The sequence below is a fragment of the Biomphalaria glabrata genome, chromosome 1 (assembly GCF_947242115.1).
Source record: "Biomphalaria glabrata chromosome 1, xgBioGlab47.1, whole genome shotgun sequence".
Classification (NCBI taxonomy): Eukaryota; Metazoa; Mollusca; class Gastropoda; family Planorbidae; genus Biomphalaria; species Biomphalaria glabrata.
Window position 1 is genome coordinate 24,008,822 of NC_074711.1, and position 22,417 is coordinate 24,031,238.

Consider the following 22,417-nt stretch of genomic DNA (forward strand, 5'->3'; position numbering starts at 1 on the left):
TTTTTTGTCATTAGTGAATGGAAACTAAATGTTGCTACTACATGGGTATTGTAGCTACTTCTTGCAATGTAAGTCTTCGTTTGAATGATTTTTTCTACCAAATGCAAAGTTCCAACCTGATAAGTCTAGTCTGTTAACTAGTATAATCACTAGCCATACCTCTTCTAGCATTTACCTTCGCCACGAAAATAACTTACCTATATAAACAACAAACAAAGCCATCCGTTGTATACATAACTTACCTATGTAAACTTGCCTACAATAAAGATTAAAGTGTATTATTTTTAGTAGTAGTAGTATTTTTATAAACACCTAGCCATCCATTGTCTACATGACTTACCTATATTAACACCTAGCAATCACGTGTTTAGATAGGTAATATATATATATAACCTCTCTAAACACCTAGCTGTCACTTGTCTACCTAGTTTACTTATCTAAACACGTAGCCATCATGTGTATACATAACTTTGCAATTTAAACACCTAGCCAACACTTGCATACATAACTTACTAAGTATAAACACCTAGCCAACACTTGCATACATAACTTACTAAGTATAAACACCTAGCCCTCACTTGGCTACATAACGTACTAATATAAACACCTAGCCATCACTTGCCTGCGTTAACTCAGAAATCGATGAAAGTTAGTGAATATTGATGTTGTGAAGAATGCCATTGATTACCCCCCGGGGACGACGGGCTGGGGATGGGGGGGGGGGGGCTCTTGCACAGCGGCAAGAGGGTGGGGGGATGAAAACAAGAAGTCAGAGATTTTCTGACGCTCCGTGAGATGGCCACATCATTTATGTCTAGCAAGCCAGGGATGAAACGATGACCTTTCCAGGCACTGACAGACACGCGGTGCTGGCCTGACACTAAGTCTAAACACACCTGCAGTTTGTCTCTGACAGAGTCAAGTATTAGAAACATAATGGAACGGTTGGAGACTAGGTCGTCATGTGATTAGACTTAACACGGTGTCGCAATCATTTTAGCCCCCCCCCCTTCCCGCACCACGCCCGGGTCCTCCAATAGGGGGAAATGCTGTTGGGTTTTTCCATCTTTCAATCTGTCTTTTTTTTTTTTTTTTTGCTAATCTCAAAAACTTAATTTCATCGATTCATCTTCAAATATTGAAATATGAATTAAAAACATTATTAATTTGAATATATTTTATTTTGGCAATAGTTGAGTATTTAGCTTGCGTATACGAAACAGTATTTTGTTTAAATAATAATTGCAAGAATTTATATTTGTCCAGCTTTCTTTTTAGACTGTTTCAGACTATCAAAACTTGTTAACAATATATGGTTTCCAATATAACAAGCCAGGTGGCACAGTGACCTGGCACACCAACATAACTGCGTCCTAACTTCTGTCAAGAGACATTTTTAAACGGACGTGTCCTAGATCAACTTTTCTGAAAATATAAATTACAATCCCTTTGATTGAAAAATTTATTGTATCAATATATTCTGTAGATATTCAAGTGCAGCTTTTTTTGTCTGGCTTACTAATGTGTTTTAAATAAGTTTTTGATATCAAACAAAATAATTGGTTAATATTCTATTGATTCGTGTTTGGCATTTGCCAGTACATTATTTTTTGGGAGTGTTGAAAGTGTGATGCTGTCATGTTCAGCCTTCCTTGACACAATCTTCACACTTCTGGGTTGTGACAGGTCACTGTTTAGTGACAGTTTAGTGTATGAATATATTTAAATAATGAAACATTATGTTCATGCTTGCTTTCAACTCTAGATGTACATTAGGTTGACGACTAATTAAAGTTTAGAAGTAAGAAATCATTAACAACTTTGGAGTTGAGAAACTCAAAGCTACATAGTTTAGTACACATTTTCATCCTTTAAGTTATGTTGTAAAGCTTATCAAGTAATTGTAACTGTATTTTACAATGACTGTATAGTGCGTAATCAATGCGCTTCTATGTTAGGACATTGTTGCACATGAATTAGATCCTAAATATCTACTGGCCCGGAAGTTTTATCTCAACAGACGATGGAAGAACACGGACGTAGCCAACCGCTGCACAGCGTCTGGCGCATGCGCGACATTGAGTATACACTGATTTTAACATGGCTAATTTTATTAATACGTGCTGGAACAACGAGCAGAAACCCTTCAGATTCAACGTCCTTTTTTTAATCTAATAGATTTTCTTCACAGCAATTGATGCCCCATATACAACTCTACTGGTTCTTACATTATATAACTTCGCCTTCATTATGGTCTCACTCTTGCATATAGAACCAGACATTTTGCAATGATATGATATCTGTGATGTATTCTCCTCGCAAGCTCTTTTTGGTTTTTAAATGCAAGTGTTACGGCCAATGTTCAAAGATTCGTATTATTACTCTATAATACCAACAAGAGAGATGAATATATATAAGTTATAAGAGAGAGGGTTGAAGCGAGATAATGGAGACTATACCCACTGTAATATATATGGCTAGTTCTAATCCTTTATTTGTGCATTTCGATCAGACCTGTTTAGATTGACTGCATTAGTAGCTTATTTTGCTTGGTAGCAAATGGTAATAAAATTGAACATTACATTCAACATTTTACTCATTTCTTCTCTTCCCTTATTTCCATGTAGAGTGTACACACGACATAGTGATTGTGTTCTAACCAGTTAATTTCTATAGATTAAAATCTATTTATGAATCAAAGTTAAGTTCCCCTTTCAGACCATGCCATTTAAAGGGCTAATGATGTTAAGGTCATCGGTTTCTTTGACCAACGTGCAGGATGTTTCCCTTCCCCAACCAAAGTCAGGTACCCATTAGAATGGGATGGACTCAGGAACGCCCAAAAAAATCCTGAAATTCTAAATCCCAGTCTTCTCCGAGATTCGACCCCAGGACTCCACGTCCGGAAGCAAAGCGCTTAACCAATCAACCACCTAACCCCCGTTTTTATTAATAACGAAGTGTAAAAATAGTAAACTTTTAATTCTCGTTTTGTCCAACTAGTGTTTTTTTGTTCACCGTATAAATAATTTTGTCTAAGTTCTAGAAACGCAGGTGTTCATGTCCTAAGGAGATACGAGTGAAGAGTATTTACACTGGACAAGGAACTGAAGACCTGCGTTTGCATATGTCTCCATCCTGTGCTTATTCATATTTATTGCGCCCCTGGCAAAGTGCAGCTGCCAAAAGAATATCTCCGTAAATCTTCTCTGGCACGTGTCATTTATTGTTTCCTAAAGTGTAGGCTATTTAGTGGCCCTATACCTCCCACATACATAGGGAATGAATGTATGAATTGCGAAAATAGAATCTCTGTATTTACTTGATGAAGAAGGGGAGAAAGAGAATGAGAAAGAGAGGGAGAAAGAGAGGGAGAAAGGGGTATAGACAAGGTGAGAGGGGGAGATGGAGGAGAGGAAGAAAGGGAGAGAGAGAGAGAGAGGGAGAACTTCAATCTAAATCATGCTGTTTCTTTTGCACAAGTTTGGGATTAGATTTGATCACGTTAAGTCCATGACCCTTTCATTACTTGAATCTCAGGAACTAGCGCCACTGAATTACTAGCTGTTCAGGAGTGTGCGTGTGTGTTGTGTGAGTTCATGTCAAACATTTATTGCGAACTAAGTGGCTATTCTTAGAGAATGGGGGTCTCATTGAGATTATTTTGAAATACTGTACCTGCAATTTCGAACAGGAAGTGGTGGCTAAAGAAAAGGCAGTCACGTGGGGAGACTTATGGCAATAGAATGAAGTTGAAGGATTATTGAAAATCTGATAAGATCTTGTGATGACATATTTAGTTGGAGCAACGCTCCATTGAGAGCCTGTAGATAGTTGTAAAGACACATTGAGTTTATTTTAAGTTCCACACATAAATTCAAGGTTTTGCTCCAATGTTTGTGTCATGTAGAAATGGAAGATTGAAGAAGCTGTCTTGAGCTGCTTTCAATTCACGCTTTCACAACCGTTACATCACTAGCCTATGCCTTCTACATTGACTGTCAATGTACTGCAGACTCACATAGACTTTCTGTTACACTTAACATCTTCAAAACATCAGACGATTGTCCCTAAAAGAATTATATCTAAAAATGAAAACTTTTTTCTTACATTTACAGATGTCTAACTTACATTTATATATGTATTTTTAATATTTACAGATGTCTAACTTACATTTAAATATGTATTTTTAATATTTACAGATGTATCTCTAATATTTACAGATGTATTTCTTTCATTTTCAGATGTATTTCTTACATTTACAGATGCATTTCTAATATTTACAGATGTGTATTTATTTCTTACATTTACAGATGTATTTCTTTACTTAGAGTTTACAAGGAAACTGTTTTCTTTCTTGGTCCTCTTAACATTGATCCAGTTGTTGTGTATTTCTCCTTTGAACCCCAAGAGTATCTCTCTCTCTCTGTAAGGGAATCTCACGCCAGCTTAGTAACGTCATAAAAACAAAACACTTAAGTGCTCTTTATAGACCGTCTACACGCCTGCCGGGTCTGGCATTGGAAGGAAGAAAACATGTCACCGGAAGTCCTAGAAGACTGAGGCCAGAAGTGTCTGGACTGTTGACTATCATGGTGACAGTCTGGTCGGCTTGTCCAACTTGGACACACGGAAGCTATGGGAGGTTGTCTACATACGGACTAGACTAGACTAGATTACTTGTGTTAAAGATCGAGGATACACAGATAAAGTTCAAGTGTGTGTATGTGCGTGTTCGTTGAGTAAGATATATATATATCAAAAGGAGAGAAAATAAATGTCACTTTAAAGCTTATAGTGGCTACATTGTTTGACTCAAATAGTTCAGGAAAAAATTAAAAAAAAATACTATAATGACACGCGTTTCAAAAATGTTTTAAATTTAAAGCTAAAAAGGGGAAAAGATCAAATTGTCTTATTTTATTGATACTTTTATGAGATTACTGATTGGGTCTTTTATCTATCTATCTATCTATCTATCTATCTATCTATCTATCTATCTATTAATCAATCCATCAATCTATACCTATATCTTTATCTATATTTATCTATATTTATATATATTAAACCATAACTTACAAATAGAAAAACAAAACCTAATGAAATATTCAGAAAGACACAAAGATAGAGGAATATTACTTATAGATACGCTATGACAAAATCGTACAAAAGCTCCTTTTTCACTAGCTTCATTAGAGAATGGAATGGGCTGCCTGAATCAGGCAAGAAAACCAACGATTTTGGTAAAGTTTAATTCACTGATTAACATGCATATATATATATATATATATATATATATATATATATATAATGCTTTTTTTGTAAACAAATAGGTGCCGGTACACAGTGATGGATTGCCTAACTTTTAACTACTAATAAATTAATGATAAACGTCGTTAAAATGCAAGAAAATTATAATTTTTCCCCATATGGAAAAAGGTGCCGGTACGCCGTTCCGGTGGGTACCGTCACAAAAAAGCACTGTATATATATTGTTTTCGCATGGCATGATAAGTAAAGATAAGTATTGTTTCCACTAAAACCTTTCAAACCTGTATAGAACAGAAAGGTACAGAATCCTTTCGTTTCTTAAAATAGCAGCGTACAAGGCTTGGTCTCTGTGTTTATGACCTCTATACACAAGAGCTGAAGGCTCTACCTGTAGTGTATACAGCCTCTCCAACACGGACAATAAAACAATCGGGGAGCTGCAGGGCTGCTTGCTGTAGGGATACATCTATTTGTTTAAAAGATGACTCTCCCAATGAGGGGGTGATGGAGGCCTAGAAAACCTCAGACCTTTTTTTTTTCACTTTTGAATTGAGATGTTCACATGTTAGAGGCAATGAAGTTGGCAGGTTCCTGTGGGACGATGCAGGTGTCTTTAATGCCTGAAGGGCTGCAAACTGGTGTGCAGGGTTGTGCAGGGTTGTAAGAAGATGAGATGATACCGTAGGACGGAGAATGGTCTGTACTTAAGATGAAAGTGAGTAGTATATTGGCACTGACTAGAAGCTTGAATCACTTTGTCTTAAGGATATGAAGGATGCGACTTGCGTTTAATTGAAAAAAATGGCGGTTTAAAGATTGAATGATGAAAGACTAAGAGACACTTATAAAATTTGAATTGGTAGCATTTTTTTTGTGTGCATAGGTGAAATGTATAAAATGTTTTATTTCAATCATCTTATATACAATTATACGTACATTTTGAATGGAGTTCTTAAAATCGCTCATTTCTGTGTAACTTTCCATATTTAAAGATGGTCATATTCTGGTTATATCTCTAATTAAAAAAGTGTATAAATGACCATTCTCAGCATTAGATTTAAAGCTTGGAAGATCCAATCAATCTGTCTGTCCGTATGTCTGTTCAAAAACTTGTACACAATATTTCTCCCACTTTCTAGACTCAGATCAAGTTGAAACTTTTGCACAATTATTCATTGTCAATGACAACACAATTAGTTAATCAATTAGTCGTAATTAATTAATTTTGTTTGATATGAAAAATGCATTAAATCGGCGACTTGCGAGCCGTGACAAGAATTAGGTCGTCGTTAGATTTGTAAACTAACAATAGACTAAGAAAACGTTTTTTTTTCAAGTACTTAAAGAGCCTAACGGCAAAACATGTCGGCCTTTCGTCATGGAGGCGTAAGTCCAAATTCAGACTCAAACAGCTTTTTTTTTGCTTTTTGAAATATTGAGGACACATATATCAATAAGGAAGAAGATTAACTAACAGATATATATAGATTTTAAATTAGCTCAACTCAAGACACAAGTAGAAGAAATAAATACATTTTTAAAAAATGAATTTTGATAGACACAAAAAGTCCAAAATCCCTGCGGGTCCTGCGATCAATGTCAAAAGGAAAAAAATCAATTTCCGAAACGTACAAAATTATGAATTTGATCTTTAAATTTTTTATTTATTTTCTTGTATTCTACTCGACAAATCTCTCTCTCTCTCTCTCTAAAGCCACTGTTTGTCTCTATGGGGTATAAATATATTCATAGCTTTTTTTGTCAGGATGTAGACTTGTTCCGTCTAGGTGTAAGTCAACAGCGAATCTAGCCGAGTGGGGCAGGAAGGGACTAGACCTCTTCTCCTGGCATCACCAAAAAAAAAACATTGAAAAAAAGTTTGCGAAAACATTTTATGTCATTAGAAAAGAAGAAAACCTTTTAACAAAGGAACTAAAAATATCAGTGCTTAAAGGGTGACGAATGACACGAGTGTCTAAATTTGAAGTCTTTCAAATGGCTTTCTTTCCTTCCAAGTCTGTACAGTTCCTAGACATTTTCAGATGGAATCTTAAAGAGGCTGTTACGGCGACTAGGAAGTAATTCTTCCGACTTTTCTTGTCATATCTTCTCGAGTGAAGGCTCTGCTATCTTCTGGATCAAGAGAAAAGCCATCTGTCAAAGCTAGTCAAAACCAGTCAATAAATGGGATAGGCTTGGTGCCCTACAAGTGACGTAGCTGTACCGGGCAATGCCCGTGAAGAAGAAAAAAAAGGGCGGGAACCGGGGAGTGTGTAGAGCCTATATGGACAGACTCCACTGTGGACAAAATAAAAAAAACATTTCTTTGTAGGAATATACTATTTTCTTACAAAAACAAGAAAAGATTTCTCAAAATCTTTTAGTTGAAGCAATATATTTGAAACAAAAAAACAACATAACAAGGTTACAAAAGACAGTTTGTGTGGAAACACAAACTCAAAATCGGCCCACGAAGTGGTCCACCCAGGCGGTCCAGCAGATCAAGGGATAGGTGAAAGTGAATGTAAAGTTAGATGTGAACCTGGCCTAACTAGTTCCCCTTTCAGACCTTTTGGTCTATAGAGCAGATGATGTAAGGTTCATCTGTTTTTGTGGCCTACGGTTAACGAGGGTGTCATGTAGCCAGCACAACGACCAACCGCCTTTGCTTTTCCCCAACTAATGTCAGGTACCCACTAGAGCTGAGTGGACTCAGAGGCGCCCAAGGATTTCAAAGTTAAAAATCCCAGGCTTCACCAGGATTCGAACCCGGTACCCCCGGTTCGGAAGCCAAGCGCTTTAACGCTCAGCCACCGCGCTTAACTGATGTCTTATAATTGATCTAATTTTTTGAAAAGGCTCAATTACTTAATAGAATCAATGATACAGATCTAAGCAGTCTTTCAGGAAATTGAAATTTACAAGATTACTATTTGTTTTAAATTAGATCTAACTTATAATGCATACTAATTAGCTTTTTCTCTTTAAAAAAATACTTGCATATCTGATTTTAAAAATTAGATTTTTCGCTTTCAGAAAAAAAAAAATTGCCGTTGCATCAGAACTTTGAATGGTCTAAAATATTGTGATGTCCGATTTTCAATATCTTTTACTTTTACGTTTACGAGATCTAAACGGGACAGACGGACACACATTTCACACAAAACTAATAGCGTCTTTTCCCCTTTCGGGGGCCGCTAAAAATACTTTTACAAAATAAAAATACAACGTTTATATTAAGTGTAGTTATATCGATAAGTTTGGACCAATCATTAAGTTAAATTTGGTTATAGATCTAGACTAACAATAATAAATCTGAGCCATTAAAGATATTTTGCCAATTTTTTGTAAAAGTATTTGTATACTTTGCCTGTTCATTAAATATGATCCTTTAAATATAACCAAATAAAGTCGTGTATTAACGCGTTATAGGTAAAGTAGTTGGCACATCCTAAATAGTAAGATGTGGTCACATTGCTGCAAGGGATTGATATTAGTGGCCACAATTTCTTTACTGTAAATGTTATAGGTAACGTTGCTGAAACCCTAGTGCATCTATTTAGTAAGGGAATTATTGTCTCCGTTTATGTCATATATCAAACAGCTCCTAAGACATAAAAACTAATTTTATTCCAACAGCTCTATACCATTCATTTTTACAGCTACAAAATGTATGAGCAAAAAATAACTACGCCAGTAAAGTGCATACAGCTAAATATATACATATCTTCATTGCAATATTTGGTTATTGTCTTTGATGTCATGGTCTCATTCTGAAATGTAGGCATGGATTGATCTAATAATAGTGTAATGCCAAGAACTTTTCAGTCCTAAATGTCTGGTATCATTTCATTACTATTAGGTTTTTATAGCGTGGTTGACCATTTGTCATGTATGTGTTTGTTTCTGATGTTTTTGGTTGTGTAGGCTAAAAACCACGAGCTGGTCTGTCTAAGAGATGTTAACAAATACTGGTGTGAAAGGTGAAGCAGAGAAGACTAGCAAGAGAAGTAAACCACCATATTACAAAACTTATATCAACTCACTCGGTCTGTCTGTCTGTCTGGTAAAAAGTTTTAACATGTTTTTTCTCCCATTTACCATTCACGGATAAAGTCAAAACTTTGTACAATTATTAAATGAACCTGACAAGACAAGAATCGCCAAAAATAAATTTACCAATTACTTATTAATTGCTGACGATTAATTATTTTGTTTGATATCTAAATATGGAAAAATAAATGCTACTTAATGAGAGATGTGGATGTATATATAGATTTAATTCCCTTATTACGTTTCGACACGTTTTTTCTCCCACTTCTCATTCTCAAATCAAGTTGAAATTTTGCATAATTATTAATAATTGATGACAATACAGGAATCAATCAAAAAAATAATTACTTAGTTAATCAATAAGTACTTATAAATTAATTTTGTTTTGTATAACAGAAAGGGGGTAAACCCTGTAATTTTCAGTTAATTGCAGTTATTAGCGGTTCTTTCCTTAGTTAGGGTTTATTTTTTAGAATATCTTTTTTTTAAATTTCTTTTTGTAAATGAATTGATTAAACTTGTCTTTAGAGTATCCCTAGAGTCATCGGATTGTTTCAAACCTTGTTTAGTTAACTACACTCTTGATTAGAAATTACATTTAGCACTCATCTACACTTACCACTAGCGTATAGCAAAACGTATGACGCGCTTATAGTCGTGTAATTCTATAAATAGTTCTGCACTGGTGTGTCCTGATTATTCAGGCTCTTCCAATACAAAAAAAAATCCAAGAAGATGTCACGAACTGGCTTCACTGACAAATACAGTGGACAGAAGATGTCTGAAGATGTTCAATTATTGATTATGACATTGTGATTTTATTTCTCTTCGCCATTGACATGAAACCTGTGCTATTCCTAGCCGAGTGAGAGTACATTGCGAGCAGCAAGGTTCGCAACGGAATAGGTTGACCACTTGTCTGAAGCTATCCTTCAGAACTATTGATTGGCTTCTATTTATATCGTGTGGTCAAATACGAGATGGTGAGATTGTGTTTGGATGTCCTTAGCTGAGGACGGGAGAGAGTGACCACATCCATTCATAAAGTACCGCCTAGTCTTACTGTCTTCAAAATTTCATAAATTGACTAGGTATCAGTTTTGAATATTGCTTATTGAAGAAGTAATGCCACAAATGTATTATCTAGCCATGAGTTTAACATCTCGCGTTGAGGAACTAAAAATATTTGACATTAATGGAGAAGTAGATATTTTTTTAATGAGTTTTTTTGTTTAGGCTCATATTTAAGCAAGTAGGACATGATGTCTAGGACAGTGACCCAAAACGTTAGTATATCCTAATTAAAACAAGAGGGCATCCATTAATAACGAGTGGCCTGCATAGGTCAGTGACTTGTAGCTTTCAGAAGGGGGATGGGGCAAAAGCGTTCAAACATTGTACATATCGTGAGTACATATCGTGAGTACATATCGTGAGTACATACCATATAAACCACATGAACAAAGGTAGCCATCTAATAAACTAAGACTAAAACTAAGACTGCTTTATTAATCCTTATAGAAATTCGTTGTGATTACAAGAACTCTTTTCTCATATACAAACAGCACAACCGAAACATACACATAGATAGAACAGACACAATGAAAGTCTTATTGCACCACTACAGATATCTTGGTCCTTTTTGTATCTCCTGTTCGACAACTAAGACATGGTCTCTCGGCCATCGTGTCGAATCATCTCACTGGATAGCATCATAAGTCAGTTCACAGTTTACTGTATTAGTATAAAAAATATTCAAAACACAGAGTTATGTTCTTGGAAGTAGAAAAAGTAAAAGAAATAAGATAAATAGTTGTGTTTCTTTTTTAATTTGAGATCTACACACAATCTGTCCACTGTTTCTAATAGAAGAAAGAAACCAGCAAGTCCACAGCGGCTGAAAGATGTCATTCCATTTATCCAATCAGTCTATCGACAACTTCAAAAAGCAAGGAATTCGTTTTTTTTCCCTCTTCTCTTTCTCCTTCCCCCCCCCCTCTTTTTGCCTCTTCAGAGTTGGCCTAATTGACGCCATGGTATTCCCTTGGCAAGCAAGAAAAGACGCTTTAGTGCTTTCCTTCACTATGTCTTTGATTTCACTCAAACTTCCCCCCACCCCACCCGCCCATTTTTTTTTCTATAAAAAAAATCCAAACTTTTGTAAGGATGACGTAGTCAGGGCTTGTCTTTTGACCAGGACGTGTTCAGTAACGTCCAAGAATGAGAACATGCAACTAGAAACTTCATATCTTTGCATGCTGACTTCCGGAATATGCTTTTGAAATAATCTTGTAATCTTTGCTTTACATTTCTGTAAGTGTACTAGGCTATCGTCTACATGTATGTTTTTAAGGAGCGTGCTAGCTCAGAGAGACTACTTTTTACTATAAAGTAAACAAAAAAAATGTGTTCGGTTAAATGGATCCTCTAAACGTTACTTCCGCAAATGACCCCCCTCCCCATTTTGCCTCCAGTATTAGTCAACATCTAAGTAGACGCCAACATCTTTTCATCAATGTGTTTGAATGTAAATCCTTGGAGAATATTCTCCTAGGATGTGGAATTGCAGTCAAAGTGATTTGTAAACTTTCGATGTTGTTCCCGCCCTTGCATCGTTTGCCACTGGTCGTAATAATGCGTTGACAATGGTGTCTAGGTCTTTCTGTATCACTTCAGTGTCTCTAATGTTTTGAAATTGTGTTATGTCTTTGTCTTAGACTTTAATGTGTACCAAGGACATGTGCTACTGCAGTAGTTCATTTATGACATTACTGAAACGTATAGATGCCAAGATGTTACGGTATGTTTATTAACGGCACCCAGGTCTTTTGCTATCTGCAACTTGTTATGGCTTTCTTTTAGCCTTTGCTCGAGTGAGAACATTTTTTTTTACTATTCTGTTATACATGAATAGTCCAGTAGCCCCATTTGTACGTTGTCATATGTTTTATTAATTGTAGGACAATAATAAAAGTCTATAAATATAAATATATACAATGTACCAACGCAGGAGTACGGGGCAGGTCCCCTATAGTTCATGAACTCAATCCCAATGTTCAAAAGGCTTCACTGGAATTCGAACTCAGTATTCCTCGATTCGGAAACCAAGCTCTTTAACATTCAACTTCACACCATCTGACCTTACAATCGCAAGGCCGGAAAGGGTTCCTACCATAACTACACACGTATCTAGAATTGTGTGACTTTCCTTTGTTTAATCATGTCTAAAACAAATACTCAAAAAAATATCTGATTTTTTGTTTACTGCAAGCAAAACCTTGAGAATTTTTTAAATCTATTTTTTTCTTTTTTTTTTTCTGACTAGACCGGAAGTTCGTCATTGCCAACGCTCAAGTGGAGACTGTGCCGATTATCTTCTGCAATGACGGCTTTTGTGAACTCACGGGCTACTCGCGAGCAGAAGTCATGCAGAAGTCATCCTTGTGTGACTTCCTCCACGGCCCGCTCACCAACTCCTTTGCTATCTCCCAGATCAAAGAGTTCCTTCAAGGCTCGGAGGAGAACCAAGTGGAAATACTGTACTACAAGAAAGATGGTGAGTACTGACTTGGGTGCGTGCGAGAGGATGTATGTACGAGGATTGGGAGGTGACAAAGTGAGGAGATAAAGCGGAAGAAGTAGTCAAAGAGTTGCGTAAGTAGCAGAGAGTGGAAGAACGTTTTGCTAGCCAGTTCGTTTGTTAATAGGTATACAATTATCATTCACATTCACCTGTCCCGTAGTCTGTTGAACCGTTGGGGCACCACACATGATAAGTCGACCGTCTTTCTCCATTCCTGTCTTTTCTCTTGATTAAAATCTCTTTGCATGATGTAGGCCTATGTAAAATCATAACCATATATCTATTGAGCCGCCACATTCTAAGTATCTCTCCACATCGCGCGTTCTGTTTCCTCACTATGATCCTGTTATAGTCTCTGTTTCCTCACTATGATCCTGCTATAGTCTCTGTTTCCTCACTATGATCCTGCTATAGTCTCTGTTTCCTCACTATGATCCTGCTCTAGTCTCTGTTTCCTCACTATGATCCTGTTATAGTCTCTGTTTCCTCACTATGATCCTGCTATAGTCTCTGTTTCCTCACTATGATCCTGCTATAGTCTCTGTTTCCTCACTATGATCCTGCTATAGTCTCTGTTTCCTCACTATGATCCTGCTATAGTCTCTGTTTCCTCACTATGATCCTGTTATAGTCTCTGTTTCCTCACTATGATCCTGCTATAGTCTCTGTTTCCTCACTATGATCCTGTTATAGTCTCTGTTTCCTCACTATGATCCTGCTATAGTCTGTTTCCTAACTATGATCCTGCTATAGTCTCTGTTTCCTCACTATGATCCTGCTATAGTCTCTGTTTCCTCACTATGATCCTGTTATAGTCTCTGTTTCCTCACTATGATCCTGCTATAGTCTCTGTTTCCTCACTATGATCCTGCTATAGTCTCTGTTTCCTCACTATGATCCTGCTATAGTCTCTGTTTCCTCACTATGATCCTGCTATAGTCTCTGTTTCCTCACTATGATCCTGTTATAGTCTCTGTTTCCTCACTATGATCCTGCTATAGTCTCTGTTTCCTCACTATGATCCTGTTATAGTCTCTGTTTCCTCACTATGATCCTGCTATAGTCTGTTTCCTAACTATGATCCTGCTATAGTCTCTGTTTCCTCACTATGATCCTGTTATAGTCTCTGTTTCCTCACTATGATCCTGCTAAAGTCTCTGTTTCCTCTCTAGGATCCTGCTATAGTCTCTGTTTCCTCACTATGATCCTGTTATAGTCTCTGTTTCCTCACTATGATCCTGTTATAGTCTCTGTTTCCTCACTATGATCCTGTTATAGTCTCTGTGTCCTCACTATGATCCTGCTATAGTCTCTGTGTCCTCACTATGATCCTGTTTAAAATGTTCATTGATTTGCACCAATCGCCGGCACCAGCTTATGAAATATGAAACTTTCCAATCGTTGCAGACTTCTGAGAAACTCTCCTACAGAGTATGCAACAGAGTTCTATGGGTCATTGTATTCCATTGTACGTTGACAGATTCTCTACTGGGCTCAAAGGGGTACTTTAAAATACTTTAACTTCGACCACGGTAGATCGATAATATACAAACATTACTAGTAAATAAACTCCACAAATCCAAGAAAATAAGAACTTTAATAAAAAAAAACAGCTGAATGATAACAACACACATGTTCTATTACAATCTCAGAAAACAACTCCAACCACTCAATAATCTCCCCTTGTCATAAAACAAACTTAAAACATTCAGTCTACATACTCGCGCATACTGTTCACATTTATACCCTGGGAATATATAAACAAAGGGATATAACTCTTTCGCACCTAAATAAAAACAAAGAAGCAATGCATTTAGTCTGGCTATCCATGCTTCTGACATGCACTGCGAATATACACAAACATTGAAAGTACATTTTGGTTTTCATTGCATTACTACAAGAGGGTGATGGTCACCCGAAAACAATAGCGCGGACCTATATACGATGTGTATAAAAGTACCGAATTATTAGCAATTTAATGTCCTGGGCATCATTTTTGTTGATGTCTCTATCTTTTTCACTATTTCTAGATCTGAGGGAATGTCATGTTTGCAGAGAACGAGAGTACTTTAAAGTTCATATCATTCCCCTTTTTCACCAATATTTCAAATGCATAACTTGCTTAAAAATAGGATTCTGAAATGTGGAGACCCCTTTCAAGTGGTGATGAAATTTCTATGTGACATTTCCTACAATTAAACTTTGTGAAAGTCTGTGTGTGTGTTGTGTGTACATCTGTGACAAGTTTCTTTGCCAGTTTTCTAATTGCACTTTTGGAATAGAAATACATAATATATATTTTGAAATTATTCATTTTAGCTTATTATAATTTCTGCTTATTGTTTGCATATTTATGTTTTAAGATATCCTGCAATTTCCTGTAGTGCGCTGGTAGCATAAAAAACAAAAAAATTTTTTGACTGTATTCATATTTTACGATATCTAAAGTGGTTCTTTCAAAATGACTGAAATATATTTTTTCTGCGCTATTTTGTCCGCGCTATTTTGTTCGCGCTATTTTGTCGGCGCTATTTTGTCGGGGTACCCTACAAGAGAGAGAACTCAAGGCAACTATTGAAGACATAGGACAATCGTAGTGTTTATGATACAGATATTACATGAAATGAAAATACTTCGTATATTACAACTTCATTGATATCATACTATAGTGGCACCAATACAAAAGCTTCTACTTAAGAATGTTCATAGAAAAAGAAAGTGCTTTAAAACCCACACGACACAAAATGTGTTTTTTTATTTTTTCAATGATTAAGTCCAACTGAGTTATCTTCAAACCATGCCGAATGCACAGGTTACTTAAAAATCAAACAAAATTAAATGGTCTAGCTAAGTTCGTAAAATGTGTAGACTAGTATATAGACTAAGTATGGACTAAGTCAAATAAAGTCATTGAAATAATACAAAGTCACTAAAATAAACATTAAAATGCCTAAGCTCTATATTTTCCCTGTTCTGCTCTATCTTTCAGAGAGTTGAAGTGTACATTCACATCTAGGGAAATCAGTTCAGTTTTACAAAGAGCTATTTTTGTTTTAATAATGTCTAAGAAAGAGAAAATGTTTGAGAGTATTTTTTTTAAAAGTCTATAGATTTACTAAGTAATAAAAAGTTTTCTTTAAACGGTAGATAACTAAAACATAAAATAAGAGTGTTTCTTTTTTTTTTTAAATATTTCTTCTGAAATGAATACTTGCAAGGGGAAGAAATTTGATGAACAGAAGCAGACGTCGTCCAATGTGATTTCCTGTTAGCTAAATGTGATACTACGCATGCGGGATCTGAATGCAATAGCGAAAAACGAACTGATAGATAATGAGACGTAGGTCTCGGGGTAGCAAAAATACGATTTTATAATGGATTTTTTTCTTCGGTCATTTCATTTTATTATATGGGCCTGCACAACTTGACAGCAATAGTCAACATTAACCAAAATAATGTCAGGGTCTTCTAGAATTTGTATTTTTGACTCCCACCAAACAATATATATATATATATATTCTCAAAGCACATTCTAAAAACTTAGCACTAATGCGTCATCAAAGCTTCATGCTTCGGAAAGAGAGTCGTGTGCCACACTGTGACACGCCTTCGACAAGGTGCATGTGCCTGCCAACGTGACATCCTATCGACGCCCTGTTACTGTCACATCAGCAAGTGATTTGTTAACTATTTTACTTAGAGAGCTCACGCTTGACTAGTTGACACAAACTATTGTGTAGCTCAATGTGAATGCCGCTGGCCATCGATTGACCTAGATAGTATCAATAGAGTTAAGCCACGGCAATATCTACCACTCAAAACCTGACACAGAAATATGGCGCGTATTTTTTTTTTTACAGCCTGTATATACTTCGGATTTTAAGGATCATTCATTTACGACGTCTAAAATCGTACTTGAACCCTACGGCTTCAACCTAAGCGTGTTTGTGTTGACATGTGTCCTGCTCTCTCCACCAATTACTAAGGTCCACATACTAGAGATATGAATACATTAAGATATGTCTATTACTACGATTATTGAAATAATATCAAAGTCTTGTGTGGGCAGGATATGAACACAGAAGGTAACCAAATATCTCTTATTTAACTCGTTTATTATAATGCATAAACTCTCTTAAACATTGTAAACAATAAAGATTATTCTATTTTGGTTTCGCTACTTTCAAATGGAGTCAAATAAACGATTACAATTAATAAAACTCAAATTTATATTGCTTTCTAGAGAACAAAATACCAAGAGAGAAATGTAGAAAAGGTGGACGGGAATGTGTAGGAAGGACTCACTTTTTGTTGTTGGCGGGGGGCGGGGGGAGGGGGAACGGTTAAGTAAAAGTGATACTAAAATTAACGGGCCCAAAATATTAGAGCGTGTATGTGTCGGGGGCGCATTATGAATTGGATCTATCAAATGTTTAATATATGCCACATATAAGGTTTTGAACCCTTCTATTTAGTTTATATGTACACTCGCTGAAGCATTACGTCATCATGTACAAAGTCTTATTGTGCAAGCAGACCAAAAGTTAGATGGTCAATTACGCAACACTCTAGACACTGTGGCGTAGAGTTTCAGTCTCAGCATAACTCTTCTTGTGAACAGTATGCGTCAATTTTGTCGTGACTAGATTTCAGGATGTCCTGACTGTTTAGACATTGTATTGGACATATTGCACTGGGAGAAGCTAACAACTACCACGCTACGTTTTTGTACTATTTATATATAGCCAATATATCCAAGCAAATTTATATATATATACTAGCAAATTGTCGTGCTTCGCTATGTTGAACTATATGGTATATGCCTATTTTGATTGAAACACTTTTTTTCCCATCTTTCAATGGAAAGCCTCGCAACATTTTTCCACCCAAACACATTTTCTAGTAGAACGCCCTCACCTAAACCACTGACTTTTTGGGACCTTAAATTCTATAATTCTTTTCTTTTGTTTCTGTCTTTTGCACCCTTCAATCGAAAGGTCCGCAGTCTACCAATGTAGTCTCTGCAGCACAGATCTTTAGCCCGTCAGTTGTAGCCTTGATGACTAAATAAGCATCTTGGGACGGCCCGCACTATAACGCCCCATTCCGACCCACTAACATTTTGGCCCATGAATTCCAGAAGCACTTATAGTTGAAACATTTTCATTATTGTCCCGATGGAATCTGTTAAAATGTATATTCTTGGCTTTGAGGTCACAATACTGACATTTGTATGAGTCAATTCTCTTCGACCTCATCTAGTCTGCACAAAACAAAGTAATGGATTGAGCTTGTATTCATTGAGTACCTCTTGCACCTCTTTTTATTACAGTTTCCTATATTGCTATATTTACAAGTCTCCCAAAACTCTTCACATACTAAGGTCAGTTAACACGAAAAGAATTAAACGTCCCATGTTGGCACGGTCAAATGTTAAATAACACAACTGATGAAATCATTCAATCACTGCACAAGTCTTGACCCATCATTTAGATTGGCCTACCCACCCTCAGCCAAACCGACACTTTTTTTCTCCTACAAGATATCAGCCTAGCGATATAGCGTGACTTGAAAAGCAAAAAGAAAAAAAAAACACACTTCTGTATATATTTAGTAATTTTACCTATACGCCTACATAACAAAAATAACAACTTTGTCCTGACTTTGAAGTTTGTGTTGCTGAGAGTTCTATTGACGCTCATTAAGTAGCCTAGCTAATGATGTCTCGCTTTGAAAAAGTAAAAATAGAAGCTAATTATCGTTCATCTAGCAAAATAGATCTAGCCTTCAATATTTTGGAACTCCCTATAATTTCCCATTTCCATGTATTTTTACCAATTCCTCTTCATGGGTTTTAAAAGTTAAAAGATATAAGTTTTTGTAATTTGAAAAGGCTCTCCTAAAAAATGATAAGTTTATTAATATATCTGGGAAAAATCCCTAGTTAATATGACAATTAGTGAAAACTATGATTTGACCGTTACAAGTTTTCAGAATTGCTTAATCATCTAAAATTTCATTTGGCTGACGTCATTTTCTCAATGACATTGTTCTGAACTGACATCAAAGAAAACACAATTTGAACTCATTACGTGTCACGGCTTCAGCGGGAATTCCCGCACTCGACTCCAATGTTTCTATTGAATTGAGAGTTGAATAAATAAATAGACGTGCCTGAAGACTGTGCGCACCATATTATGTAGACTTGAAGGTTTAGTGCAGTGTTTTAGTTTGCTATGCTGCTAATGAACAGCATGCGGTAGCACCACTGATGTCTGAAATATGTAAATGTGAAATATGCAAATGTGAAATAGTAGACAGATTTAGTTCCAAGATGAATGATTGGAAGAAGCTCACTAGAAAGACTCTTGCAATAAAGAAGCATTACAAGACATGAATGGCAAATTATAGACCACGATAAGCTTAAAAAAATATGAACTAATTTAAAAAAAAACTTTATTATTTTTATTTTTATTTTGCGTTTTGTCAGTGGTAGATCTAAGTAATTAGTGTTAATCGTCTGCATTGAAACAAGTCCTTAGCGATGTTCATTCTGGATCTTGGAAAAACGTGTTTAAAAAAACTAATATTTTTAAAAAATTAACTGCGCTTATTAATGAGTAACATTGATAGTTGTAAGCTTTAGATTCGCTCCCAATCGAAACATAGACCTAAATTGTATTGAAAAATCTTGGGAATTTCTAGATGTTTTTGTCATCAATCCCCGATCCCCAGAAAACATTTTCGATACTGTATTTTGGCTGTATGCTATATTCAAATACCTTTCCGGACTGTCCCTTAAGAATTGAGTAGATGTATGTAGGCCATGGACACACATAATCTCTGAGAGATCGTTTTCAACACCTGACCAAAGTATAGCATTTAGTTGTTGGAGATCTGATCAAAGGCTGGGGAATGAGGACGAGCGATTGGCAATTAATTATGTATGCGTTCTTCGTGCTGGTCATTTTTTAGTTGACGTGGCTCATGTCTGGACGATCAATTGTAGCAGTCTTCGTCTGATGGTAGCAGTCTTCGTCTGATGGTTGGAGTCTTCGTCTGATGGTAGCAGTCTTCGTCTGATGAGTGCAGTCTTCGTCTGATGGTAGCAGTCTTCGTCTAATGGTAGCAGTCTTCGTCTAATGGTAGCAGTCTTCGTCTGATGGTAGCAGTCTTCGTCTGATGGTGTTGCTCCTACACCGTCTTCGACTGGTTCATTTTTAGATTTTGACTTTGAAAAATGAAAATAGCTGGTGGGGCTTTCAATTTCTTATCATAACAAATGAATGGGTTTTTATTTAAGGGTTTGAATGGTATGTGTACGTGTTTATTATACTTAAATGGAATGAATTCTTTAAGTTATTTTATCTGATTGTTTAAAACGGGTACGTCAAATTTCCATGTTTAATGTTTAACAAAGTGCTGGAAAAAAATATAGGTTCCAGCATTTGAGTTCGTGCAGTATTAATAGGTCACTGAATATTTCAGTTTATGCAGAGGTAATGGCTCACTGACAGTTAAATCTGCACAGTTCTGATAGGTCACAGACGAGTTGAAGAAAGGAGGTAGTTCTGGTATTCTGACAGTTTGGTCAAATTTACAAGGATTTTATAGGGTTACAAACCGACTTATCACATAAATAGTTTACAGTGGATATAATTGTACTTTCAACAATTCATGCTAGAAATTCAAATTGTAAAATGACTTTCCCAATAGAAAATAGGCCTACCAGTCATGGAGGTTATTGCTAAGGTTTTTAAGCTGAAAATAACACATTGAAATTTGTAATAGAATCACATCTTGTTGTATCAGACTTAGTCACAGTAAACTAATTGATCGGTATATTTAAATTTTTAGACAGTTATAAAGACATTCTTTTGTAGTCTCATTGACAATATCTGGGCTAATAATTTGATATTCATCAAAGAGCCAAAGGCATAAAGAAATTTGACATTGTTTTTGTCCGATTCTATTACGACATAAAGTAAATAATGTCAAGACTTAATCAGTCTATACGTCTATTCAATATAGATAGCGGTGAAATATTGCGTTTAATGTCTGAGATATTAAATCTTCTGCTTGCCTACGTGTAAGCTCAGCCGTTAGTCCAACCAGACCACTACACGCCCTGATCTACACCTGTAAGGTGTGCTCTCTTGGACCAGCTCAAGATTCTGGATGGAGGAGTGAATACAATCCGAACACTAGCATCGATCGTGAAATTGGTGTAAATGTAGCATTATATCGATTGGGGGAAACAGAGATTTATTGCCAGCTGTCTTACGAGGATAAGTTGGTGGGAGTACCTTGTGATTAGGTGTCAAGGGAGACAACACAGTTTGTACTGTTGCTACTTTGTACAGCTGCGGTGCATGCACTTTTCAAAATATGAAAGTGAAGAATTTGTGGGCGTGTCTAGCGGCTCGTTAGCAAAAACAATGGTCATATAGTGTGACTAGTACAAGACTGAGTTCCTTAGAAGTTAATGGTCATATAGTGTGACTAGTACAAGACTGAGTTTCTTAGAAGTTAATGGTCATATAGTGTGACTAGTACAAGACTGAGTTTCTTAGAAGTTAATGGTCATATAGTGTGACTAGTACAAGACTGTGTTTATTAGAAGTTAATGGTCATATAGTGTGACTAGTACAAGACTGAGTTTCTTAGAAGTTAATGGTCATATAGTGTGACTAGTACAAGACTGAGTTTCTTAGAAGTTAATGGTCATATAGTGTGAATAGTACAAGACTGAGTTCCTTAGAAGTTAATGGTCATATAGTGTGACTAGTACAAGACTGAGTTTCTTAGAAGTTAATGGTCATATAGTGTGACTAGTACAAGACTGTGTTTATTAGAAGTTAATGGTCATATAGTGTGACTAGTACAAGACTGAGTTTCTTAGAAGTTAATGGTCATATAGTGTGACTAGTACAAGACTGAGTTTCTTAGAAGTTAATGGTCATATAGTGTGACTAGTACAAGACTGTGTTTATTAGAAGTTAATGGTCATATAGTGTGACTAGTACAAGACTGAGTTTCTTAGAAGTTAATGGTCATATAGTGTGACTAGTACAAGACTGAGTTTCTTAGAAGTTAATGGTCATATAGTGTGACTAGTACAAGACTGAGTTCCTTAGAAGTTAATGGTCATATAGTGTGACTAGTACAAGACTGAGTTCCTTAGAAGTTAATGGTCATATAGTGTGACTAGTACAAGACTGAGTTCCTTAGAAGTTAATGGTCATATAGTGTGACTAGTACAAGACTGAGTTTCTTAGAAGTTAATGGTCATGTTACCAACCCTTGTGACTAGTACAAAACTGAGTTTCTTAGGAGCGACTAACATATGAATGAATCTCTTACATGTCACTAGCACAGTGTTTCTCAAACTTTTACCAGTGAACCCCCCTCCCCAACTCCAATGAAAAAAAATTCTTTCGCGCCCCCTCCTTTTTAGCCAGCTGGGGACCTGGATGAGCACCGCCGTCTCCCACAGTGGTGGATTGCGTA

The 22,417-nt window shown here is 36.2% G+C and overlaps 1 protein-coding gene across 8 annotated transcripts in view; it reads left to right on the plus strand.

The window, feature by feature from the left end:
- LOC106078596 (potassium voltage-gated channel subfamily H member 6-like) overlaps positions 1 to 22,417 on the plus strand; it is a 195,222-nt gene that overhangs the window by 57,539 nt on the left and 115,266 nt on the right. For all 8 annotated transcript variants that reach the window (XM_056029152.1, XM_056029158.1, XM_056029163.1 and 5 more), the window contains one exon: positions 12,650 to 12,880. In XM_056029152.1, coding sequence (XP_055885127.1) covers positions 12,650 to 12,880 — 231 coding nt within the window. The remainder of the gene's footprint in view (positions 1 to 12,649; positions 12,881 to 22,417) is intronic.